The 27,447-nt window shown below is 36.5% G+C and overlaps 6 protein-coding genes across 9 annotated transcripts; 2 read left to right on the top strand and 4 right to left on the bottom strand.

The window, feature by feature from the left end:
• LOC104741112 (probable galacturonosyltransferase-like 8) lies at positions 608-2,297 on the top strand. The gene has a single exon (XM_010461893.2). The coding sequence runs from the start codon at positions 829-831 to the stop codon at positions 2,047-2,049; it is 1,221 nt and encodes a 406-aa protein (XP_010460195.1). The 5' UTR covers positions 608-828; the 3' UTR covers positions 2,050-2,297.
• LOC104741111 (protein WVD2-like 7) lies at positions 3,043-6,332 on the top strand. Of its 4 annotated transcripts, none has more exons than XM_019235658.1 (8): positions 3,043-3,509; positions 3,832-3,899; positions 4,038-4,844; positions 4,929-5,369; positions 5,446-5,504; positions 5,597-5,702; positions 5,793-5,849; positions 5,945-6,332. In XM_019235658.1, the coding sequence occupies exons 2-8, from the start codon at positions 3,858-3,860 to the stop codon at positions 6,062-6,064; spliced, it is 1,632 nt and encodes a 543-aa protein (XP_019091203.1). In that variant the 5' UTR covers positions 3,043-3,509; positions 3,832-3,857; the 3' UTR covers positions 6,065-6,332. The 4 variants fall into 4 exon arrangements, with proteins under 4 accessions (XP_019091203.1, XP_010460193.1, XP_019091202.1 ...); XM_010461891.2 differs by having other exon boundaries at positions 3,044-3,509; positions 3,835-3,899; positions 5,948-6,332; XM_019235657.1 differs by having other exon boundaries at positions 3,044-3,509; positions 3,835-3,899.
• On the bottom strand, positions 6,751-9,510 carry LOC104741110 (formin-like protein 4). Its single transcript, XM_010461890.2, has 2 exons — positions 8,244-9,510; positions 6,751-8,157 (listed from the first exon to the last, which is right to left on the bottom strand). The coding sequence occupies exons 1-2, from the start codon at positions 9,263-9,265 to the stop codon at positions 6,885-6,887; spliced, it is 2,295 nt and encodes a 764-aa protein (XP_010460192.1). The 5' UTR covers positions 9,266-9,510; the 3' UTR covers positions 6,751-6,884.
• On the bottom strand, positions 16,865-18,011 carry LOC104741109. The gene is made up of 2 exons (XM_010461889.2): positions 17,791-18,011; positions 16,865-17,401 (listed from the first exon to the last, which is right to left on the bottom strand). Exons 1-2 carry the CDS (start codon positions 17,888-17,890, stop codon positions 17,079-17,081), a joined length of 423 nt encoding a protein of 140 aa, XP_010460191.1. The 5' UTR covers positions 17,891-18,011; the 3' UTR covers positions 16,865-17,078.
• LOC104741108 lies at positions 21,233-23,564 on the bottom strand. The gene is made up of 2 exons (XM_010461888.1): positions 23,455-23,564; positions 21,233-21,653 (listed from the first exon to the last, which is right to left on the bottom strand). Exons 1-2 carry the CDS (start codon positions 23,561-23,563, stop codon positions 21,394-21,396), a joined length of 369 nt encoding a protein of 122 aa, XP_010460190.1. The 5' UTR covers position 23,564; the 3' UTR covers positions 21,233-21,393.
• Positions 23,735-27,444, bottom strand: LOC104743494. The gene is made up of 2 exons (XM_010464566.1): positions 23,855-27,444; positions 23,735-23,771 (listed from the first exon to the last, which is right to left on the bottom strand). The coding sequence occupies exons 1-2, from the start codon at positions 27,442-27,444 to the stop codon at positions 23,735-23,737; spliced, it is 3,627 nt and encodes a 1,208-aa protein (XP_010462868.1).

Genomic DNA, 27,447 nt, shown 5'->3' with positions numbered 1-27,447 from the left:
TCTATATTTTTCTGGGGTATATTGCTTAATGCTTATGCTTGCCAGTACGAAAATCTCTAATATATTTCTTTACAAAAAAAAATATATTCTTTATTCACTGTCAAACATTAAATAGCAAACAATTTCTGATATTTCCCAAATATTACATGAAAAAACATTATAGAAGCAAAATATATAGGTGTGCAGAGCACGTGACAAGTTGAGTTATTCACAAACTCAATCTCAACCATCCAATCTAACCAAGAAAAAAAAAAAGCGAATCATCCAGCTGTATCCCTCGACCTTCTTCCACAGCTGGCACCGTCTTAATGGGTTAAGACAAGTTCCAAAACCAACCTTTCAATACTTTAATCTTTAACCCTACACCTTCACCACAGACGAACTTAATCCCTCTTTTAAACTCACCTAAATCTTTGTAATTACTAGGAATTACAACCTTTTTGTTAATTACAGGTAATGACAGTAGGTTTTAGGGATTTGCTCTTTACAAAAGTTTCCCTTAACGACTAAGCCTTAAATTAGTTAACAGCCGTCTCACTCGCTTTTAAGTTTTAATACGCGCGTGTTTCGTAATCTCCCTAATTAGGAAAACAAAATCAAAAAAAAAAACATCTCTTTTATAAAACCAATCTTTCTTCTTCTTCTTCCTCTTTCCTTATCTCTCCATCTCTGTGGAGAGAGACAAACACTTCAAAAAGGAACATTCTTTGAAAAATCTTTACTTATTATTCATCTCTTGCACAATGCTATATCATTAGCCCTATATGAGTATATGATATAAACGTTTCAATCTTTTCTATTGATTCAAAAACGCGTTTCTTTAGTATAATGCCGACGCGTTTTTCTTTAAACGCGTTCTTGTTCTTGACGGTGTTCTGTTTGATTGTTCTGTTACCGTTCGCCGTTGGAATACGGTTGATTCCGGTGAGGATAACGACCGTCGGTGGTGGTGGTGACGGCGGAAGAGGAGGAGGAGGAGGTATTAATGATGGGTTTAGTAAACTTGGTCCGTTCATGGAAGCTCCAGAGTACAGAAACGGCAAGGAGTGTGCGTCGTCTTCTGTGAACAGAGACAACTTCGTGTCGTCTTCTTCTTCTTCTAATGATCCTTCGCTTGTTCACGTAGCTATGACTTTGGACTCTGAGTATCTCCGTGGATCGATCGCGGCCGTCCATTCCGTTCTCCGCCACGCGTCTTGTCCCGAGAACGTCTTCTTCCACTTCATCGCGGCTGAGTTTGACTCGGCGAGTCCTCGTGTTCTGAGTCAACTCGTGAGGTCGACGTTCCCGTCGCTCAGCTTTAAAGTCTACATTTTTAGGGAAGACACGGTGATCAACCTCATCTCTTCTTCGATTAGACAAGCTTTGGAGAATCCGTTGAACTACGCTCGGAACTATCTCGGAGATATTCTTGATCGGAGCGTGGAACGAGTCATCTATCTTGACTCGGATGTTATAACCGTCGATGATATCACCAAGCTTTGGAACACGGTTTTGACCGGGTCGCGGGTCATCGGAGCTCCGGAGTATTGTCACGCCAACTTCACTCACTACTTCACTTCCGGGTTCTGGTCGGACCCGGCTTTACCGGGTCTAATCTCGGGTGAAAAGCCTTGCTACTTCAACACTGGAGTGATGGTGATGGATCTTGTTAGGTGGAGGCAAGGGAACTACAGAGAGAAGCTAGAGCAGTGGATGCAGTTGCAGAAGAAGAAGAGAATCTACGATCTTGGATCTTTACCACCGTTTCTTTTGGTCTTTGCGGGTAATGTGGAAGCCATTGACCATAGATGGAACCAGCATGGTTTAGGAGGGGACAACATACGAGGAAGCTGTCGGTCTTTGCATCCTGGTCCTGTGAGCTTGTTGCATTGGAGTGGTAAAGGGAAACCATGGGTGAGACTTGATGAGAAGAGGGCTTGTCCGTTGGATCATCTTTGGGAGCCGTATGATTTGTATAAGCATAAGATTGAGAGAGCTAAGGATCAGTCTCTGCTGCTTGGGTTTGCTTCTTTGTCGGAGTTGACTGATGATTCAAGCTTTTTGTGAGGGTTAAAAACAAAAGTTACATTCTTTTTTTCATATCTTCTGTCGTCGTATTACAGACTTTACAAAAAAAAAAAATACCATTGTTCAGGTGAGTGATTCTTTGATTTTCTGGTGTACAAAAACGATTTAGTGAGGGAGGGGGAGAGAGATATAGAACCCTTTTTTTTTGTTGAGAATTCTTTTGTCATGTTGGTACTCTTTGTTTTTAATCTTTTCGTCTTAATAAAAACCTCATCTTGAAGTGCATATTGGATAGTGTTCAATCTTAGTTTGATAGTTTGTTACCGGTTAAAGTTAAGAAGAACACAAAAATCGTATATAGTTTGATACTCTGTTCTCTCGTTTTCAATCAATCCTTGAAAATATTCATTAAGACCATTCAAGTAGTAGCAAACATGTCTAAAATGGCTAAAGAAGGTTATGAACAATGACAAGGTTTGTGACTTTGTGGCGTTGCGGTGACATTAATGAGTATGACTATTTGGGAATCGAAGTTTTTTTTTGGTTTCTGAGAGAAGCGATTATAGTCGTCCATTCATTAAATATCTGTACCAAGTGTTCGTTCTTCTCCTCGCAGTGATAATAAAACTGGTCAACGAGACAAAGATCATAATAAATGTTTTCGTTTCAATACCATGAGTTACATGACAAACACCATCGTTTGTCGAAACTACTAATGGGCTTTAAAGCCCAAATGTATATTTTCTATGGCTAGTCAAATTGGATCAGATTCATTCAGTGGTGGTGGACCTGGTGGTGCATAGTGCATACTGCATAGACTTTTCGTTTGTAGGTTGTTGTTGGATTCACCGCTGAGAAAGCGAGAAGAGTCTAATGGGGTCCTTGACATCCACAGGTGTCCCCTTGAAGAAGAGGCATAACATTTACTACTCCACTTTTATATTCTTCTTTTAATAGACTACAATTAGCCCCTTTATTTAATCAAATACTTTATTATACTAATAAGCAAGCTTAGTTACATACAGTGTTATATGTCTCTTGATCTCTCTTTGTTTGATTGCTTCGAAGTTATCACTTTCCTTCCATATGACTTGCTTACACTTATGGTCCCACCGACTCTTGTCTTCATTGCCGATCTGAGTCTGATCTGATCTCTTCTTCTTCTTCTTCTTCTTCTTCTTCCTTTCTTCCTTTTGTGTGTTCACCTCTCTCTTGTTAAATCTGCATTTAAGATTTTTCCTTTTAGCTGAGTGAACCAAAATTATTTTAATTTTTATTGTTGAGACAAGTCTTCCCTTTTCTTAATTCAAAGTCTTCAACACTTGAAAGACATTGGTTTTTTTTTTACTTTACTTAAGAGAGAAGAACTGTTTCAACTTCTTTTTTTTTTGTGTGTGTGTCCACTCATCAAAGCAGAAATCTAAAGTTGGAAAAAAGGTGGATCATCATTGGGAATTAACAACAATTTTGTATTTGTGGGTTATCTTTCACTTTTTCTGGTAAGATTTGGATCCCTCATTTCTCTTTCTCTCTTAGATTCTCTCTCTCCTTCCAAGTGAAGTTTGGTACTTTCAATCATTTGATGAAGATTTGCTTCTTTTTTTTTTTGTTACTACTTCAATCATTTAAAATTTTGTTATTTTTCAAGTAGTTACACAAGAATCTGAGTTTGCTCACTAAGAGGGTTTTAAAGAGTTACTACCAAAAAAAGGCAAAAAATAAAGTAGCCAGTAGAGAAGATCCTTGTTTACTTTTAGATTATGGTTGAGTTGAGGGGTCTTCAAGTGATACAAAATATTTACTGGATTTTTTGTGGATTAGTAGGTTCTTCTTGCTGCTGAGCATTAATGGGTGATATGGAAGTTGGTGTTGCCACTATTGACGATAAGGTAACTCACCCATTTGACTAGTCTCTGTGTTTTTCTTTTAGATTTCTACTTAATTTGTCTCTCTGTTTATGTGTGAGATCTTCTAAGTTCTGGACTCGATTTGTCTACTTCTCATGATTTGGGTTGTTCTTGGTTTAGGGATTCTATGGCTTGAGGGAGGAGACACCGGTAAAGGCAGTGTCTTCATCGAACCCGAGCCTACAAGTGTCGGTTTCATTTGGCAGGTTTGAGAATGATTCACTTTCATGGGAGAAGTTCTCAGCTTTCTCTCCAAACAAGTACTTGGAGGAAGTTGGCAAGTGTGCAACTCCAGGATCAGTAGCTCAAAAGAAGGCTTATTTTGAAGCTCATTACAAGAAGATAGCTGAGAGGAAAGCTGAGATCATGGATCAGGAGAAGCAAATGGACAAGAACGGATCTTTTAGATCGATCGTTTCAGATCAGGAGAGTGTGGAACACGAAAACGGCGAGTCGGTGGCAGAGTCTGAGGTTGATGATGGATCTAATGAGCAGTTCACTTGTGATGAAGATAAGCATGTGACTGACATTGCTGTTGAAGTGAATGAATTGAGTGTTGATGAGGTTGTTAATGAAGATACTGTCATTGTCAAGAAATGTCAAAGCTCGGTTGATCATGTGAAAGAAGATGTCAAGGACTGTGTGGAGAGTCCAGTATTGGAGAAAGCAGAAGAGATTGCTTTTGTGGAGGAGAGACCGGAAGTGGTGATCCATGTGCAGGAGGAACCAGATGAGGTTTCACAAGTTGAGGATGTTTCAGAGACAGGAGTAAGAGAAGAAGTGAGAGAGGAAATAGTAATATCAAAAGATGATGGTAAGGATTCAAATGAAACGCCAATGAAGGAGGTGAAGAAAGAGAAGAAGCCTAATCTAATTAAGAAGAGTGATGCAAATGTGCGGACTAATCCTACAAGAAGCTCTCCCAAGGTAAAGTTTTCAAGTTCTTCAGAGTGTATGATTGTGTCTTTCATTTCGGTTTTCTGAAACGCTCTGTCACTTTTTTGTCTACAGCCTAATCAGGTGACGAGAAAACCGGAAGCTAACAAGACTGTAACAAGTAGGAAAACTCCACCAAGCAAGGAGATCAGAAACATGATGAAGGCAACAAAGATACCAGCAGCACCAATCTCAAAAGCCCCACAAGGGTTTTCAACTCCAAGAGTGTACAAGCCAGCTTCACAAAACACTTCATTGTCTACATCCTACTCTTCGTTAAAGAAGGAAACTCCATCAGCTTTACTGAAAAAGAAACAAACCGCTCCAAAGTCATTGCATATCTCTATGAATCTTGATCCACCTGCTTCCGATCCTACTGCTCTTACAAGCACTAGAAAGTCACTGATTATGGAGCGAATGGGTGATAAAGACATTGTGAAACGTGCTTTTAAAACATTTCAAAAGAGTTTTGACTTCAAAAATTCTGTCGACGGTGAAAACACGGCTCTTAAGCAGGTATATTAGTAATGAGTAATGTTTTTTATTTCCCCGCTTGTGAAAATCTATCCACTGATCAGCTGCTTAATATCAGAATAATGCAAAGGCAACTAGTATTCCATCAGTAGCTACTCGGCCGAAGGAAAAGGGCAGGTATATATACTCATGGGACTTGTGGTTTCTTGCTTGGTTTACTGAAACTTGTCATTGCATGTTTTGAGTCCTATTCTTGTCCTCAAAAACAGGCCTACAAAAGCAAGTATCATGGAGAAGAGTAGTGGTACTACTGCCCATCGTTCTCCATCTCATGGACTTAAAAGCAATGAGACCGCTGAGAAACAACAAAAGGAGGTACATATCTCTCATGACCAAAATAAACATGGAGATTTACATTTAACAATGTCTGCTTGCTTACGCTAATACTTTCTTCATGGTGTTCAGCTTTCCAAGTCTGGTGCAAGACCTGTAGAGAAGACACGCTTGCAGAAGAACCCAAAGGTTTAACAAAAAAAAAAAATCATCTTTTTAACATTATTTTTCACCTTTTAAATTACCAAAAGATTTATTGTAGTCTCATTACTCTCCGTGTTTAGCAGGCAGGAGTGAATGATGCCAAAACCAGGAGAGACTCTCTTAATCCGAAAGCAAAACCCATGCAGGGTTCTCTTCCTGTGCGGACCTTACCAAAAGGCTCTTTAGACAAGGTGTTATGATAGTTATATCGGTCCGGTTTTAGTCTGATCTTCTGGCAAAGATCGCCACCAATGTTGTTCCATCAGTGTTGAGGTAAAGAGCCAATGATCTTGTTGTTATATAGAGAAGTCTGTAGTTGCCAGTATTTATTTTGTGGAAGTAGTATGAGTAATAATAAGGAATAGTTATATTTTACAGTTCCCTGTGTATGTGTATAGACTCCCAATGATTATGTTGTTATCTAAACAGAAATGAATCGCATCAATCTACAACCCCCATTATCTAGAATTGTAAGTTTTGCAGTGTTTGATTCATAACCATCATGGGTTTGATCTCTGATCTCCTATGATTCTCCAAGCTGACATCTTGTTTTGAGTGTATCAATTGTTAAATCAACAAACCTTCATTGTCTAGTTCAAACTCTTGACTTCTTCGTCTGTCTTAATCAACTCTAAACCTAAAAATTCAGGACTTTAAGACACACGGCAAGAGAAGAAGGAAAATTCATGAATAACAAATCTTGACCTTGACTACTTTTAAGAAAGTAGAACAAGTTTTGAATGTTTCCTCCACAGATTTTAGGTTTGGTGAAAATGTTACCAAAGTTTCACACAAAAGAGCACTGGTATATATAGCATATTAGCATGTAGTAAGATCAAACTGCAAAACTATGTTCTTGACTTCTTGTTATATGGGATGAACACTATGCAGAAAAAAACCCCGGACTAGTAATCTTATTAACACTTCAAAAAGTTGTTTAGGCAAAAAATATAATCAATTCCCAAACGATTCTATTATTTACACCGAGCAAATCATTTCTCATCAAGACCTTTTGCAAACTCACATATCGGAATCTGATCCACCAGAATCACTTTTAGATCTATCGGACATGAAATTCGGAGGCAAAACCGGGAACTTCACCGCGTTCCTCTGCTGTGGACTCCCCATTGTAGTCCTCCTCTGCAAATTTCTTGAGATCTCTACACATACTTTATCAACCATAGCGAGAAAATCCCTAACAATAACAAACAAATGAAGTGGATTCTTTCCTTTCACAGCTCCTGCTTGGTAATACTCTGTTGTTTTCTTCACAAGCTCCATCACTTTCTTCTCTTCATCTCTAGCTAACTTCAGTTCTTCCTCAACAGAATCAAGAAACTCATTCATCTTCTTCACAAACCTCTCTCCTTTCTTATCTCCTTCGCTCTGCGCTAACACTCGTCTAGCATCTTTCGCTCTAGACATAAGAGCCAAGCAAGTTGCAGCAACCGTGTCATAGTCTATAGCTGCAGCTTTCTTAACATTGGAGAACTCAGCGCTTAACCCTCCAACAACAGGCAAACCGAGTCTTAAATACTCCTTCTCTTGCTCTTCCTTGGATATAACCTCGGAAATCGAACTGCTACTGCTACTGCTACGGCTAAAGCTACGGTTACTCCTTCGGTTAACCACGCATCGCTTCCCTTCGGACCTAACCACTTCTTCCACAACAAAGTTAAGCAAAGTCGTCTTCCCATCAACACTCTTCACATCGGAAAGTTTCAAAAGCGCGGTGAGGTTAAAAGCTTGAGCATCTCCTCTAGCTGTTCCCTGATTCATTCTGTTGCCAGATTTCAATATCGCTTCAAGAAGCTTCACGAACAAGCCACGTGATCTAAGCTCTGTGCAAGCTAAGTCCAGCGTCTCAAGTGACTTGTTATAGTTTGATATCTCTGGATAGTAATTAGCTCTAAAGAGCAACGCGTTAAGACGAGTGAAGGCACAAGGCACAGCCTTTAGAAGATGAAACAAGAACGACTCAGCGTCGGCTAGCATTTTCATGTCACCGTCGAATTGAAGAATCTCTAACTGTTCTTCTTTCGTCGGAGCTATTCTTGAGAGCCTCTCGAGTGTGTCTGGATGGAAATCGTGACCTTCCATTAACGATTCCACAAGCTCATCACGAGTCATACCTAAGGATTTGAGCACGATCGCTGTGTTCTGAGATTTTCTCGGGTCAAGTATAAAAATCTGCGTCGGTAAGGTTGAGTTAGGTTTCTTATCGCCGCCGTTGTCTGGAGATTTCTTCACCGCCACGTATCCGAAGAGAGCCTCCATTAAATCGCCATCGAAACTGAGGATTGTAAAGTTTGGATTTTTATTGAATAAACCCTAAAATTGAAAGAAACGATTGAGTTCAAACAGATCTAAAAGGTGTACCTGAATGAGCCACGATCGATTTTGTCCCAAACCATGGAATGATCAGAGTCAGGGTTGACTTTATCCCAATGTAAAGGCTTGAGCTTTACCTGACCATTTGATCCTTCCCCTGAAGATGATGATCCTCTAGGAGCTGGTGGTGGTTTTGAAACTGATGAAGACAAAGCCGCAGTCTTTTTCAACGGCGGAGGTGGCGGCGGAGATGGACCATTCTTAGGCGTAGGAGGAGGAGGTGGTGGAGCACTCTGCTTAACCGGAATTGGCGGTGGCGGTGGCGGTGGTGACGGATCTGATTTGGTAATTTTGAAAGACTCAGTCTTGACATGAGGAGGAGGAGGAGGAGGATGAGTGGTGGTGGTGGTGTTCTTGTAATTATCGTTGTGAACTACACTTTGAGAAGTCGATGATCTTCCTCTGAGAAGAGGAACCTCCGATTTCTTCTTGTTCTTTGAATAAATCACATTCTTCTCTTCGTCGTCTTCGCCGCCGTCGTTGCCGTGAACGATCTCTTTCTTAAAGCTTCCAATTTTATTGTTCCTCTGACTCTGAGACTTTCTCCAATACAACACATCGAGACCATTCTCGTCAAGGATCAAACCCTTTACGTTTCCGCCGAATCGTGTAAACCCTTCGCGAGCTAAGGTCGTTTCCGCCGACGGAGGTATCGGCGGAGGAAGCGTGTTCTCGACTCCACCGACTCTGTTCCTTCTTCGCCGCCGTGCGATGACGCACTTATGGAGGAAGAAGAAGAACACAGCTGCTACAAGAAAAGTACTAGCCGCGGTTATAAGCACAGCCCTCGTGATCTTACCTCTGTCTGCTGAAGAGGAAGATGTTGGTGGTGACGGCGGAGACGGAGCCGGAGATGGAGTTGGAGCGGAGATTGTGTCATTTGGGAAAAATGTTTCGATGTTTTGAGGAGAGTCGGATTGAGAAAAGGATAGGTTAGGGAAAAAGAGGATTAAGGAGAACAAAATTAGGGTTAGATTAGGAAGCCATGGCTGCATCAACATGGCAGCCATAGGGAATTAACTCATTTGCAGAGAATTGTGAGAGAGAGAGAGATCAATGAAAAAGGTAACGTTTTTTTTGTTTGTTTCAATTTTGTTTGTTTTTCTTACAAAATCTGGAAGGAAAAAAGAGTGTAATTGGCGAATCATTTAAAATGTTGTTACTTTAATTGTGGGGTTTTGTGACTTTTGGGGGTTTTTGGTATTTTGGGAACTGGGGTTGTTTGACAATTGACAATTTGACATCGTCGTCGTCTGTAAAAGAGGCAGAGGAGTTGTTGATCTGTTTCTGTAATGAAAATTTCGTGTGTCTACATATTTGTTTACAGTTTCGAAAATAGCCTTCGTGTAGGGATGAAAGGATATACAGTATACACTAGTAGAAAAGGACAATTTGGTCATTGTAAGTTTTTCAAAATTTATAAAAAAGACTTGTTGTGCCGTGAACTAAGTTTTGGCTGGTGGGGTTGACCTTATCTTTGACTTGGTCTTTTAGTGTTTTTTTTTTTCGTTATGATTCTGGGTAAAAGTAATAATAATATGGATTCATTTTATATACAAAGAAAAATGTAACTAGGTAATTCGAATGTGTCAACAACAACTTCGGAATGTTGTTTTAAAAGTCACGAAGTTAGAGGAACAAAATAACCAGTTCCTTTCGGCATCCTAACATCATATAAAGAAAGAAAAAAGTATAAGGAATGTTTGTATTATATATTACTAATGAGAGTAGCTACAATCGTTTATATACTAGAACAGAGGAACCTAGGGTTAAGTAATTATAGAGAGATCCCTAAACTTATCTACATATTCTCTTGTACTCTAATAAAAAGAACCAATATCGTTTTTTTTCTTCCACAAAAAGAACATTTTATATATTTATAAATTATAAAAACAGAGAGTATCCCGAAGCCATGCCGGTAGAGTTACAGAATCTGAATAAAAACTGTTATTTCGGTAACCATTTCTTGCCAAATTATGAGCAGCACTATTACAATCTCGTTTTGTGAATACAAACGAAGTTGAAACAAACTTTGAATCCCAGTAATATATATCTTGAATATGATTGGTTAGAGACATGTTCTTTTGGACACCATTAACAATGTTCAGAAGATCCACACAATCGCCTTCAAAAATAATATTGATGTATCCTCTAATCCATGATTGTTGTAAACCAACAAGTAGAACCTTCGTTTCTGCTTTAAGTGGAGATCTTGCGTATCCTAAAGTAGACAAACTCCAAGAGAGAAGTGATCCACGATGATTTCGAAGAATCCAACCACCAGTGGCCTGGGAGTTAGTCTCGTCAAAGGCAGCATCGAAGTTACATTTCACTGATGGTGCGGAAGGAGCTCTCCATCGTTGTGGTTGTTGAGTAGATTGTCGTGAAGTCATTGGATGCAGTTTAATAGCTATCCATTCTTTTGTTTCAGTTTGTACTTGTAGAACAGTTTTAAATGCACTTTCTCTAGTTGTTAAAAATAGCGTTATTTCTAGCTTTCCAAATTTTCGAGAGTAACCAAAAAGGTTGTATAGCATCTTGAATATTTGTCCCCTATGTTGTTGAGTAATCAATAAGGGTTGTAATATCTATAAAATGTGGCGTGAAATAAATATGTGTGAGTGTTTCGGTTCGGCAAATTATAGTATTAGTTTTTATCTAATTTAGAATTGTCAAATTCAACCGCTACCGGATCTTTCGGGAAAATGTAATCCATATAAATATGATTGTGGATTCTACCAGAAAAAAAAAAAAAAACGTATGAAATAGTAGAATAATATGGACAGAGATTTTTTTATCTTGGAAATGAGAAGGTGTGAACGTGTGGTTGTGTAATCCAAAGGTTTTTTTTTTCTTTTTTTTTAACAAAAAAATCAGCTTAGACGAATCAATTAGAAGGAAAATTATCTATAAATAAAACATGATGCAGAGACACATGCGCTTGGTGTGCTAAAGAATCCGCTCATACATTAGTATTACGAGAAACATAAATCAAAGAAAAAGAAGAAAACTTCTCCCTGTCAATTCAAATGTTACAAAAGCTGGCCAATCAATAAGGAAAGACACCATTTTCACCAAGTTGGAGCATTAGGAAAGACACCAAAAGTTTTTAATCAGAGAATTTTGAAGATCTCTTTCTTGTACTTACTCCTAAGATCTCTTGATAATTAAGCTGAAATGATCCAACCCATAATATTAGTAGTTAATATTCAATCATAATGGCCCATCGTTAACTTTAATGCTCCACGCGGTATCAAACTCGTCGAACGAAACTAGTATTTGTTTTCTTTTTGTGGAAGTAATTAATTTGATTTAACAAGTCGTCTTCTCTAGAAGAGACCGGATTTGTTTTCTTTTTTTTTGTTTGTATGTTCATAAGCGAAACTTGTCCACTGGTCAACTCCAGCCTTCCCAACCAAACCGTTTTCTTCGTCAAGGTAGATGTGCCTGTTTCTTCTTAATTCGTCAAACTTGTAGACTTTTTGTTTTCTCAATCAACTTTTATTAGAGTCTACATATATATTTTTGTTATTTGAAATTGTGACTATAATAGACTATAGTTTATACTTTATAGAAAAAAGGATCTACAATTTATTAACGTATCGTTTTTTCCTCAGTTCTATATATAATATGATATAGGCTACCAACTATGTATTCGATCTGAAATTCCTANTATGTAGGATAACTTGTTTTTTTTTTTTTTTTTTTTTTTTTTGCAATTTTCTATACGAAAAGAAGATGTTATGTAAAATTTTCTGAAAAACGAGTTATATCTTTTTTCTCAGAACGTTAAACAATTTTAAAAGGTCTGAAGTCGTTAAGAACTAGAATTGACCATGAGATAACTGGAGTCTGGAGTCATGCATGAGAGTCTCTCATTGAGAGACCCTAATTGGAGTCATGGAAGGTGCCACACCGTCAAGCTTTGTTTCCCCAATTTCGTTGTCACTCAGACACTCACTTTCTTTATTAACGTCTTGTGTAATATATTAATACGGACCAAACATGCATGGCCATTTAAATTTACACGGCAAGTAAGACAGACTACTCAAAAAAAAAAAAAAAAAAAAAAAAAAAGACAGACTACTCGTCCCACGTTCATATTGACACCACGGTTTTAGAGCAAGTAAATTATTATTTAAAGTGTCTGTTTGTAGTGTACATGAATGATTGGGCCACAACAATTAGTTCATATACAATTTGAGTTTAAGCCCAAATTGAGTTCTACGCAAATTCATGACAAAACGTTCCAAATTCAGAATCATTAATCTTTAAATTTGACTGTCCTTTATTACTTTCCGACTCACGAGAAGATAAAAAGAATTTCAACAGTCTGATTTCATCTAATCCATCTATATATGCATGGTTTTACTATAAATTGATCACCCATGCAAGCATTTCCTCCACACTCATAATAAGAAGCTATATCTTTCTTTGTCGTCATAATTTTTAGTTGAAGCTATATCAGGGAAGATGTTTGGATGGGGTTGCTTCATCGTGGTCGTCTCTTGTTTGGCAACGATAGTTCAGGCTGCTATTAATCTTGCGTATGCTTTAGGGTATCTATGAGGTATATAATGTTTACCTCTTAATTTCTATTTGGATTTTTGAATAATCGTATGCTCTAATTGTAATAGATCGGGCTTATTAGTCAGATCTCACAATGAATTATTAAATAAATTTCTTATTTTCTATGTCTATTTAATTACTTCATTTCATATATATATCTCTTTATGGATTGACACCTTATGCCTACATTCCCAATTATGTAACGTTTGGTGTAATATTGTTCTTACGCTCTTCCAAATGTAAGATTTAACATATCTTGATATCTCTCAATGCGTTATGGTTTCTCTATTAGCACATAGTGCTGAAATTTCATAATTTATGGAACCAGGTTTAAACAACTGTCCTTAATTATACGGCATTTGTAAATCGACCACTAAGTATTGCAACGAGTAATCAATCACGTTAAGTACGCGCAAACTCTCGATTCCATTTGTTTTAGCATCTTTTTAGGCCCCCCTTATATAATTTTTTATTCCTGCAAACCTACGTATGTTATCTCGCTTGTACTTGCGAAATAAAATTACCGTAACATGCCACTTATGTCATCAGTCATCTTCCATCTCACTAAGTATATTATAATGCGAGATGCGATGTAAAAAAAGGCAAAAAAATATTATAATCTTAAACAGATGGTAAATCATATACACGCATTAATGTACTTTATTGCCTTCCAAGTTCCTCCTCATTATCATTGTCTCTTCTGCATCACTTTCACACTTTGAATTTATATTTCATAACTATTGGAAATTTCAATCATATGTAAACTACTTAAATATTTGCATACCACTTAATTATGTACAGTTGGATCTAATCATTTAATATTATCAACATACTGTATCTTTTACTATGATATCAAAAAAAAACATATATTTTATTAGTATATTCAACATGAATATTGATATGTAAAAGATATTCAATAGAAACAAATCTTACTGAGTTTGCGGATTTTAATTTGAGCACCAAGAGCTGCTGAAACTATGGGCGACTTTAATTAGTTTGGTACTTGTGGGTTTTGAGTTACAGTAGTCTCCTCACACCATGTTTCCGTACACTCGGTCAAGTATGGATTTTCATTCCATTATTTACGCAGGGTAGCTTTGTACTTGCACATTCCTTTTTCCTTGGGGAGTTTTTTATTTTTAATAACGAAATAAGGATTGATACTTGACTTGATAAAAGAATAGTCTGACGTTCAAAATGATAGGATACGTTAATAGTTGTAAGATACAGACAAAAACCATTTGAGGAAGACCCGAACAGACAGCCATCTATAAAAAGAAGTGAACCTTAGAACGTTGAAAATTCCGGAGAATCCCAACATTTTTGGCTTCTGCTCAAGCATGGCCCTTGTCTTTTGGGTTTTTACTTTTTAGTGGTCTTCGCCATGTATTCGTTAAGTACGTCAGTGGGGTGACGTTGCACTATTTATGATGTCGTCCTCATACCGGCCCCTCGAAAGGGATTCATTCTTTGTCGTCGTCTGTGGAATAGATTCATTAGCCTTTGCCAAAAATCTATTTTCTCTTTATCTTGAGATCATATCAATCAATACAATAAAACTTGAATGTTTCTCTCCAAAGCATGAGACATCAACATTGTGAAGCATTCTAGAGATGACACATCAATTAAAACAGATAACCAATGAAAACATTTTAATTAGTACAACTCATCATTCTATTCTAATAATAAACATTTACTAACCTATGAAATTAAAATATTAATACAAATAAGCTTTTTTGTCTAGGTGGACACATATTTGTTCTCCTGGATGATTTGATTTCTTCTTCTTTATAATTACCTTTCATCGGCGATTCTGATCCAATCGATAGAAAGAGAGTCATGGGGTCACCAACACTGCAGATTCAATGTTATTTTCACCAGTGTAACGAAAAGAGTTTGTGTGATCGTGTCAACACACTTGTATCGCCGACTTCGTTCAACAAGGAGGGAGAGAGAGATTTGGTGTTGAACGCTAACATCGCCACAAGAAGGAGAGAGGAGAAGAGAGGTAGCCATGAGAGAGAGTATGGGAGAGCAAGAGAGATCATAAAAAAATAGATAAAAATTAAGAAGAAAAGATGGTGCCGAGAGATGGAGGTGGAAAGCGGCGAACATGATGACAATCAACGGAGAAGGAGACGTTGTGGAGGTGGTGGATCTGGTAGTCATTACTATGACTGTAGCAGGCCACGTGGTGGTGGAAGAGCAAAGTCGGAGTAGATCAGAGCTGGAGAAGAGAAGAACGAGAAAAAGGAATAAGAAAATAAAGCATTTTGGAGAGATGCCTTTGGAGGCTCGTCGGCGCCGGATGTGACATCGGATTAGAAAGAAAAAAATACTTGCGTGATCACCATCAAGCCATGAGCTCGTACCAACTAACGGAAATCCGATCGGAGTTATATTCAAGAAGTTATGTGGGTTGCTTCCTACGTAAGAAGGTATTGAAACTGCCCAAACCAGAAACCCTTCAGATTTGAGGTTGTCTCCTTGGAACAGTGTTTGGTAGTCCAAAACTTACCCGATCGAGCTGAGATTTGGTGAGGAGCTTCACGGTACTACTGGTTACAATTTCAACGGTGGGATTGTGATTTTAATGGTTAGTTGTGGTTTTCCGCTGGTGTGTTTTGAGACATTTGTATGGAGTAAATAGTAACATTTTAATGTTTGGTTTGACAAATGAGGTTGGATGGAGCTGCAGCTTTGTATGAGTGTTCTTGAATACTGGAACTGACATAGGAAAGGAGAAATGAGTTTCAACATTTTAGTGGCAATGGAGGAGGAGAATTCTCGAGATAACAAAACACAAGAAGTTACGAAAGATGATGATATGTCTTAACCAAAGAAAATGGAGATAGATGCTGAAATTAAAAAAACAAGATGATGAAAAAGTTGTGACGGAAGATAAAGAGTCAGAGGTTTAGACAAATGGAGACAATGCTGAGACTGAAAAAGCTGTAATGGAAGATAAAGAGTCAGAGGTTAACTTGGGATTGTAGACAAGACTCATCCTTTGGAAGAAAAGATGTTAGAGTTTTACAAATACTAAAATGCAGACTTAAAGACCACTAGAGTAAAATACATATCTTTGTTTTGGAAGAAGAGATATTAGAGTTTTACAAATACTAAACTATAGACTAAAAGACCACAAGAGTAAAGAACATATCTTTGTTCGAAATGCTTCATGATGGAGTAAGAATAATGAAGTTGTTTCTTTGATGAAGAGATTGAAACTAGGAACCGATAGGTGAAACATGTTTCTTCATTTTTATTTACTCATAGTTTTAATGCTACATAAGCATAACTATGATGTGATTTCGAATATGCGACAGAGGTGGATATTGAAATATTTTTTTGTTTGAGTTTGAGGCGGATTATGTTTTAGAGAATTTTATTATGAAATTTATATGGTATGGTTTTGGCATTTTGCGATCATAGAGTTTTTTTATTATTTAAATATTATATTTTCTTTTAATGTTGACAAATCATGTTTTTAAAGTAAATAAAAAATCAAAATTAATAATCAATCAACACATGCGTAGCGCGGGTACTATCCTAGTATAGTTAATAAGTTAAACATTCCAATGCAAGTATGGATTATGGAACATATGTTGTGTTAAACAGCTAAAGTTATATTCTTCCATGTATCAGTACAAATATTCACATATCATTAAATAACGTTTGCAATACCAATTTTCTCACTACCTGTTTAAGTGATTGTTTGTTACTACATTCCAATGTAACAAACATACGGAATCATGTTTTAGTGCCTACATTATGTGTTGTTACATTTTAGCACCAGAATGACCTGAATACTATATGGCGCCAAAAATGTGGTAACACGTTTGACATCATGGAATTGCATTTTTTGACAAAATTTTGGGATCATGTCTTTATGCTCTTCTTTAGAATATCTATACGAGTTTTTAACTCTTGTGACTGGATTCACTCTCCACGATCTGAAGATATATATAAGTTGTTCTACTCACCCATTCGTTAGTTGCGCATAAAAACAAAACTAGGATATCTATACATATAAAAAATGATAAAGCTAAGATATACAGATGTTCAGCAAATAGTATATCATATATACATAATATACATGTACTAAAATAATTTTGCATCTGATATATCTATAAACATCTACAGAAATGATATATGGCAACATACACATGCTATGCATATGAAATTACGAAGAACAATAGAAAAACCACAGCAATCACGATATATACAGATGCATTTTTAGTTGTATTCCAATTAAGGGCCAGATATACGTGTACACTCTTCGGTGGTGGTGCACTCCATTGGTGACCCTCGGAACCCTTGGCAGCGTTTGGTGATGACGCAACGAGCAGTATAACATAAGGCAGAGAACGAGGGGCAGCTTTTACAGACGGAGGACGAGTATCCTCCTTGAACTGTAAGAGGATTGAACTGGCCATGATTAGGACGATAAGTGGTCGCCATGTTTTTCAAACTTTTCCGTCCCTGGCAACGTTTCGTTGTGCTCGGTCCGACATTCATTTTGGAACTTCTGTGTTCATTGCCTTCCAAATTTCTCCTCATATTGATCGTCTCTTCTGGATCACCCATACAATTCACACATATATTTCAGTTAATAGCAACACCTTTGGTAAAATCAATATAATATATAACTATTTAATTTATCGATATATTGAACTAAGAAGAAATAGTAAGTAACTGAATTCTTTAAATCGGATCGGTTCGGTTTAAATTATAGTATTATAAAGACAATTTTGTATGTTTATCTGGGAAATGAATGACTAGTAGAATGAATATGACTTTTATTTTTAATATATTAAAAAATGTAAGAAGGCTCAAATTATTTCTTAATAAATACATAATAAAAAACTATGTGAAACATGTAATTGGATCAAAGCATTCAATATTATAAACATAATGAATATTAAAACGTGAAAGATTAAAATACAAACAAAAAAAATCTCACTGAGTTTGCGGATTTCAGTTTGAGCAGCAAGAGCTTCGTCCATATGAAGCGAAAACACGAGGAAAAGAAATAGCATGAAAATAAATGTCCGAGATGCCATCTTACTAATTCTCTATGTTACGTATATGCCTAAACACAAACGTCCTAATATACTCTTAGCATGGGCCTGGATCTGACCTAATCAACTCTTCGTATGTCTGTTTAATCACTGTGGCTCACGTTATTGCATTTATATAGAGTAGAGATCGAGATAAGAGAGTTGAAACATATGGTAGATACTTAAGCCACACACAAAAAAAAACAGAAGAAGGTGATCTGGATAAGAAAGAGAGAGCTGAAGCTAAAGACGACTTAGTTTTTCATTTGTGGGGTTTTGGGTTTTAGTGGTCTCCGTCTCCGCACACCATGTTACCGTACGTACACTCGGTCCAGTGGATTCATTCCATTATTTACGTTGGGCAGCTTTGTAATTGTACACTACTTTTTGGGTGATCGATCTTGTACGTGCACATGAAGTTTTGATTTCTTTTTTCAAGCACATCGATTTTAGGGTCGTAACCACACGAAGGGGGTGTATTCAACTTGACATTTTAAGTGATTTGTGTAAAAGTTACAAATCTTATGTTATTCAATCATTTATTTTAAAAAGTCTCTTGAAATCCACTCTTATTGAATTGATGATTTAAAAATCTACTTTAAAATTCACTGTTATTCAAAACAGTTTGTGAATTTAGATTTTAATAAGTTTTATGGATTCTGGAAGATTTGAGAATATTTGTTTAGTTAAAAATACAGAAATCCAAATCTCATGATTTTTTGTGGGATTTGAAAGAATTTTACCATAAATCATATCAACTTTCCTAAAATCTATCAAAATTCCAAATTTTCTGAATCTCATCAAATCCTCCAAAATAATTGTTTCAATACAGTTTTTATATTTGAAATTGTAGAAAACTATTTTTTTTTCAACGCATAACCACACAAAGTTTCGATCCAAAACTACTTGACGTTTAAATTTTGAAATCATTCACTCAAATTCAGTTAAGTTAAAAGCGCGTTTTAAAATTAAAATTAAAATAAACCAATTTGGGAATCATATCTTGATCATTCCTCAATAACGAAGTAAGGGAGTTGACACTTGACTTGAGAGTTTTATACTCGTGTTTTTTTCTTTTCATTTCAGTAAAGAGATCAGTATTTAGAGTGAAAATTTTCTACGAGTTTTGAAATGTACATACTATCTTTTATTTATTGGTATTTTCCACAGATAACATATCTAATCACGTGCATGTTAAACCAAATTATTCTTGAATTTGTATGCCATAAAGTCAAATATTTTACGATAACTTTTACATCTTTTCTTATTCTAATTTTGGTCGTAATTTTTACAGTAAAATTGAAGTATTCACTAAATTATCGTAAGCAATAAACATTTGAAAAAGTTGTAATTCGTAACAAACAAAAAAAGTCTAACATCAAAACCCAAAAAAGAAAAAGAACTAACAAGAAAAAGAAAAAAAAAGTTTAAAACTGGAAAAGTAAAACAAATTCCAGCTTATACAATATGGATTAAAGTAGCCGGACGTTTCAAATCGATAAGATAGGTTAAGAATTGTAAGAGAGAGACAAAAGACCAAGACTCCAACACACTATAGAAAAAGGAGTGAACCAAATGGACGTTGAAAATTCTATAGAAATTCCCTCTGCTCAGGGTTGGCACTGTCTGTCTGTCTGTCAGTCTCTAGAGAGGAAAGGACACGTTATTATTGTTTTCATTATTTTCGTTTCTACTATTTTTTTTTTCTCGACTGGAATTTTCATTACTATTATCGATTCTTTTTGTAGTATATATCGATAATATTTTTACAATCCGAATCCGTTTGAATTTCCCGATATACTTATAAAAATACAGAAATAATACCTTTCTTGACTTTTTAAAGATCAAGTATAGTATTTAGTTTTACCAGTTTTTCCGTCCACATAATATTAACTCTAGTTTTTTTAAAAAGGAGAGAGTTCGTTAAGACAGTACACTATTTCGATTCACGGTTCTTTGTGTGGGTCGTCGGTGACGTTTAGGCATTTTTTAAATCAGAGTTTGTGGCTGTTTGGTTCTTCTCCAGGGTGGCATTGGGCTTGTTGGCTCATTCCGGTAAGATCCTCCTCGGCTTGTGGTCCACCGGTCTGTTTTACATCGGCTGGAGTGGGATTTTGGTTTTGGTGTGATGTTTTCTTCGTGTTAATACGGCTTCGTTTGCAATGCTTTACGTTCTGGTGGAGACAATGTGGTTGAATAAAGGCAGCGGTTTTGTCTAGGTGGCTTTTTCAATCCCATGGGAAATGGTTCTTGTAGCTCAAGCTCGGGAATGGTGGTCAGAGGCGGCTTCTCTGGATGCCCATAGGTGCTCGTTTAGGTCCATTCTAGCGGTTTTTGAGGCCTCGGAGAAGCTGTAGGCACCCTTCTGTCTCGAGGTTTTGAAGGCTGGCTTCGGGTAGGTTACGTACTTACTCGTGGCAACAATGATGAGGACTCGAGTTCTTTAGAGTTGAGGCAACCACGAAAATGTTCGAGTCTTTACTGGTTGTTTCTTCTTCGAGTCTTTAGTGGTTGTTTCGATGAGGCTTTCCTAGTTGTGTTTTTCTCTCATATTCGTAGATCTTGTAGTCATAGATTAATTTCGATCTTTCTATCATTTTTTGTTTTCTCCGTAACCGCTATCACAAAATTAAAAATTGGTATAAAACTTAACTTTTTACCAAAAAAAGAAAGAAAAAAAAAATATCCTTTTTTAACGAAGCTCCACACTTTGGTGAACACACGCCGACGCCGAGTCTGACTCCATTTCATAGCAGAGGAAAGTTGCAGAAGTAAGGAAAGTCTAATATAAACCAATAATCAAACTTTAAAAAAACACCAGAATGCCAAAAACTCTATATACAGAGAAATAAATAGTAAAAATATAAATAGATAATTCTTTTTTATAGGAAAATATGCATAGACGTTAGAAAGTTTAAATCATAGTACTGAGGAAAATACGTAATGTCTATTTTCTTAATAAAAAATGTTTACGTTGTTCTCGTTATTTTCAAGATTTATTAGGGAATAATAATTTGATGACATAATGACATTATTGTTATTATTATTATTATTTTTGAATATTTGTGACCCATGTTTGCGAATTAACTGTTCTATGTCTACCATCATTAGCCATGCATGGACGTCTCGGATACAATATTATTACTCTCTACGTATTGTTTCAATTCACTGATGTAGCTATATAGATCGACAATCATATATATTTGCTATCGATAAAATGTATGGTAAACTATGACATACACTTTTGTAAAAAGGTTTACTATCTAATTCCATGAAATAGAAGAAAAAAAAACAAGGGTGCCATATGGCCCAATTGATTAATGTTCGCATCAATACGAAGAACATACATGTATAGATATAAGGATATATATATCCATATGAAGAACAAGAAAAACTGCAAACCAAGCCACAACGTGAAAAAAACGTGCTTATGCGTATGTCTATATATATTGACACATTTGACCAAGTCCATGTGTGCCTTTGGAAGAGCTTGGAGGCGGAAGAGGTTATGGAGCTGAGGATGAACGCTTACATCGGTTATATGTATATTCCTTGCAGACTGCTCCTAGTTGTAGGGCTTTGTCAGTCATACTCATATACTTTTTCCTCTGGGGCGTCGCTCTATTAGGACGGATTTCGGACGGCGTGTTATTAGTTGTTTTCTGTCCAGAATGTCGAGACGTGCTCCCGTGAGCTGCAATTTTCGAGCCTTGGTGCCCATTTTCATCCAAGTTCCTCCTCATCGCCATTGTTTTTTTCGCTCCACCTTCACATTACACATGGCATATATATTGTCAAGCCTTTAGTACTTTCAATGATAATTTGCCTCTAAGCTATATAATATATACTGAAGTAACTTATAATATAAAACTAGAATTGGACCCGTGCTAGAACATGGATTAACATTTATTTTATTTATTTTGTAATTTTTATTTAAAGTGTTATATATATGATTGTTTTATTTATTTTAATTTTTTTAAACACTATGCCATGAAATCATATGTTGAATATAACTTATGAAAATAATATCTATTTTGTAAGATCTATTCTAGTACATTTAAATTTTGACCTGCGGTTCACTGCAATTTAAGTTATTTGATAAAAATATTATTTTCTATTTGTTAATTTTATTTGATTTGTTTAGTTTTTAAAATTATATATTGTATTTTGATTGTTAATTATATGACTTAACCTACACTATACCACATATTAATTATTTTGTTACAGTATTAATTAATCGATTTAATTAGATACATCTATTAATCTAATATTCATATTGTTAACAAAATAATGAGATGATATTTTATCCATGTAGCACCGAATTAATGACATTTTAAGTTTCTATTAATATCTACTCAAACATTTCTAGCCATATAACCCGTCGTGTGATATTTTAATTCGTTGTACACCACAGAAAAAACTTCATAATAATCTAAATATATTTTTAAAATTTAAAATGTTTTAATAAAGTTTCTTTTTTTATAGAAATTGAACTACTTATAATATTTGAACTTCTTATAAAGTTTAAATATTATTAATATCTTAAACAGTTATAAAAATTAAATGTTTTAATAATTGAAATATTAATAATCATTAAAGTTTTTTAAAAAGTTCACAAAATAATGAGATGATATTTTATCCGTGTAGCACCGAATTAAGACATTTTAATTTTCTATTTATATCAACTCAAACATGTCCTGCCATATAATATGTCATGTGATATTTTAATTCATATATATTATTAAAATTTAAAATGTTTGAATAAATTTTATTATTTTAGACATTGAAATAATTATAATATTTGAACTTCTTATAAAGTTTAAGTATTTTTCATATCTTAAACATTTTATAAAAAGATAAATGTTTTAATAATTGAAATATTAATAATCTTTAAATTTTTTAAAAAGTTATACATTTGAATTTTTAAAGTTATTAAAAGTTGAAATTCTTTAAAATAAATAACCATAATAAAATGCATAAATTTTTTAATTTCAATGTCTGATAAAGCAAGGTTTCTGCTCATTCGTATTCAGAATCATTTTGGTTTCTTTTTTATTAATATGACTTTGAATCTTTGCCTAGTTTTCTTAGGTGATGTAGGGCATTTTGTATATTTTTTTTATTCATCAGTTGAGCAATATATGTCTGTTTAAAAAATTTAAATTACATCATATGCAGAAAAAATCATAAATTTTATTAACTAAATATATTAGATAAAAAAATTAAAAAAATTAAAATATAAAATAAAATAAATGTGAAAGAAGAATCACATATTTTTGTTTTAATTAGGTTGAGAGATTTCCTTATCTTTTAAATGTTACCTATAATTGATTTATATGTTACTATAATTAACTAAATCCATACTATCCTTACTTACCAAAAATTAGACTAACCCGTATATTATGATACACATATATCATAAGTTTATAACAAAAAAAATCATAAATATATCTATTATATAGTCTAAAAAAATGTTGTGTACTTCTGTTTTATTATATAGAGGATAACAATTAAGTTAAAAAAAAACAAAAAAAAGTAATCTATATATAGCTAGGTAGAAGACTCACCGAGTTTGCGATGTTCCATTCGGGCAGCAAAAACGTTTCCATCTACAAAAAGTGAGAGTTTGATGAAAAGAAGAAAGAAAATGATGGAAGAAACAAAAGACACCGCCATCTTAATTGTGAAGGTATGATTAATTCGAGCATTTATTATATGTACATAGAGGAGACATAAGTTGAAGACGATTGTCTTTTTTTTTTTTTTTTAACCAAACATTAATCAAATTAAAAAATAACTCCAAGATTGGTTGCCCAAACCGGAGGAAAAGAGTTTACAAAGGAAATTTCAGAGGAAAGCAATCTTGAAGAACGGGCTAGACAATCTGCCCTTACATTGAGCTCTCTAGAGATCCTGATCAGGGAGAACGAGGAAAAGCATGGTCTGAGCACAAGAAACTCCTCTAACAGGTTCGAAAAAGATGGCCAATCGTCAGGCGTCTGCACCATCGCCACCAATTCTGCACAGTCTGTCTCAAAGCTTTGACATCCAACTCCAGCCGCCAAGAGTGACTCCATAGCCCAAATCAAGGCTTGTAGCTCTGCATGTAAGGATGTAGGACCGCATCTCTGACTCCGTGCTCCCAAAAGGAGAGTCGCATCATCATCACTACAACACCACCATCCTAGACCCTGCATAGCATCTGACCCTTTCCAAGAACCATCAATCTGACATCGAGGAAACGCTCCCCTATCCTCCACCAGAGGCGTAGTATGCAAATACCTATCCGAATAGGATTTTGCTTCTTCCCATAGTAATTTATCATTATTCGCCTGGTGTAGAATTTCCGTCGGCTCGGCCTGTAACCCCTGAAAAACTTTTTTATTCCTATCTTTCCATAATGTCCAAAGTATCCAAGGAAGACGATTAGCTACATCCGAATCCCCCGACTGAGAGGCTGCCCGCCAAAAAATAAAGTCTAAATTTGCATAAATTGAAGCAAATGGAAAGCCATCGGGGACTAACGAAACTAGGGACAACTCCCAAACATCGAGCGAGCGAGGGCACTCAAAGAGAGCATGATTGATAGTTTCTGGTGCAGCCCCACACCGTTTGCAGAGTGTATCACACCGGATACCCCTATACGCAAGTCGTTCGAGCACTGGGAGGGTGCCCGACGCAATCTGCCAGAAAAAATGTTGGACCTTTGGGGGAACATCCAGCTTCCACACCTGGGCCCTGAGGGCCATACATGTTGGTCCGTATTCGACTTCCGTCATCAGTTCTCTGGCTAATCTATAACCTGATTTAACCGTATACTTCCCTGACTTGGTAAAATGCCATACTAACCGATCCCGTTGCTGGACCTTACTGACCGACATACGCCGAATAATCGGTATATCCCCCGGATCCAGAAACTCTTCTAGAGTAGGCAAGTGCCAATCCTTCGTGACAGGATTAATTAAGTGGTTCACCATCAAGCTCGGTAACCAGAGTCGTCCCCGACCATTGGCAGGACGTGGTCTAATATCCGGAATCCATGGATCTCTCCAAACCGAAATAGAACTACCCGAACCTACCGCCCATCGCGCTCCATATTCCACTAAATCTTTCGTTGAAAAAATACTCCTCCAGGCAAAGGAGGGATTAGAAGGTTTTTTGGCCATAAGCGGGTGTTTATTGCTAAAATATCGGCCTTTCAAAACCCTCGCCATTAATGACGTCGGGTGTTGAATTAAACGCCAATACTGTTTTGCTAACATAGCATCATTAAATTGTTCCAAGGCTCTGAAACCTAGACCCCCATCACACTTATCCTTACATAGTTTATCCCAAGCCACCCAATGTAAACCATGAGCCTTATCGTTGGATTTCCACCAAAAAGTGGAAATAGCACTCGTTAATTTAGATGTCAACTCTTGCGGCAATTTGTAGCAGGACATCACATGCGTGGGAAGTGCCAAAGCCACCGATTTAATCATAATCTCCTTACCACCTTTTGATAAAAGCTTTGCATTCCAACCATTGACACGATCATCCAATCGATCCTTGACATATCCAAAAACCTTATTTTTTGAACCCTGGAGGCTTTCAGGAATGCCCAAATAAGATCCCATACCTCCCTCTTTGGTAATACCAATAACTGACTTCAACTGATCCCTTATCTCAGTAGGAACCTTCTTGCCAAACATTATAGATGATTTCTCTAAATTAACCTCTTGTCCTGAGGCTTTGCCGTAATTCCTGATAATTTCCATGACCGTCTGACATTCTGTCGCCTCTGCTTTACAGAAGAAAAGACTGTCATCAGCAAACAACAAATGCGAAATGGTAGGACTATCCCGGGCGATTGTGATACCCGTTACCTTTTTCTCCCGTTCTGCCTTTTTGATATTCGCTATCAGAACCTCTGTACAGAGTATAAACAAGTACGGTGACAACGGGTCCCCCTGACGAAGACCCCGCTGTGGTTTAATAAAACCCCGGGGTTGACCATTAAGAAGAACTTGATACGACACCGAAGATACACACCACATGATCCAAGAGATCCAATTCCGATCAAACCCTAACTTAACCATGACTGCCTCTAAAAAAGCCCATTCTACACGGTCATAAGCCTTACTCATATCCGTTTTGAAAGCCAGAAATTCCGACTTGCACCTATTATTAGTATTTAACCCATGAAACATCTCCTGCGCAACCAATATATTATCCGTTATTAAACGACCCGAAACAAAAGCCGACTGAGTTTCGGAAACCAAAGATGGGAGAAACCGCTTAAGCCGAAAACACAGGATCTTAGAAATAATTTTATAGCTCACATTACAAAGACTTATCGGCCTAAACTCCGCCATCCGCTGCGGACGATCAACTTTAGGAATAAGACAAATATTCGTCTCATTTAAACACGGGTCAAAACGTCCTGAACGGAAAAACTCTCTGACTAGAGCCACTAAATCCCCTTTTAAGGAAGACCAGAATCGTTGAAAAAACAAGGCCGTCATACCATCAGGTCCTGGTGTCTTCTCCGGGTGCATAGCAAACAGAGCTTTCCGAACTTCGGCTTCAGAAATATCCCGAATTAGATCTCTATTCATAGTATCCGATATTAAAGGGGTAACCTCCTGTAACATCTCTGACACACCTTGAGCATCTGAATTCCTAAAAAGGTCCTCAAAATATTTTGTAGCAATATTCTCCATACCTGAAGCCGATTCATTCCATACATTATCTGTATCAAAAAGACCAATGATCCTATTTCTTACCCGACGCTGTTTAGTAGAAGCTTGGAAAAATTTTGTATTCTTATCCCCAACCCTTAACCAGAACTTCCTACTCTTTTGTTGCCAATATAACTCCTCATCCCGATATGCTTCTTTTAATTTCCTCTCTATACCTCGAATTTCCTCCTGAGAAATTGAATCATCCATTTTCGCCTCCTGTAACGCCGCCTTTAAGGACGAAATGAGTCTTGGGCCAGAAAAAATATTATTCTTTCTCCACCAAGAAATCGAATTCCTGCAATTCTTTATTTTATCCACAAAGCCCGTAGGCCGGAAATTTATAGTACGATTCCAACCTGACTCAACTGCCCCGGATAATCCATCCTTCCCCAACCAGCATTTGTCAAAACGGAATTGCCGATTCCGTTTTATATGTGTCTTCAGACAAGTTGCCAAAATTGGACAATGATCAGAACCAATCATATCCAAATAGTCTACCTTGGAATTCGGGAAAAAACCTTGCCAGTCCTCATTACCCAAAGCACGATCTAACCGGCACCGAACAACCTGGTTATTGCACCGATTACCCCTCCATGATAAATGCTCACCATAACAAGGAAACTCTAACATCCCACAATGTCGGATCATGGAATTAAAAGGCACAAAAGAAGAGGCTGGACGCAAAGCACCTCCCCTTTTCTCATGATTACCACTCAATTCATTGAAATCACCAATCATAAACCACGGATCAACACGGAAAGACCCGATATCCGATAATTTATCCCATACTTTTACTCGATTTTGGGGGACCGGATCCCCATAAATAAAAGACATATA

Source organism: Camelina sativa, chromosome 14 (genome assembly GCF_000633955.1).
Source record: "Camelina sativa cultivar DH55 chromosome 14, Cs, whole genome shotgun sequence".
Classification (NCBI taxonomy): Eukaryota; Viridiplantae; Streptophyta; class Magnoliopsida; order Brassicales; family Brassicaceae; genus Camelina; species Camelina sativa.
This window is presented reverse-complemented; position numbering and strand designations above follow the sequence as displayed.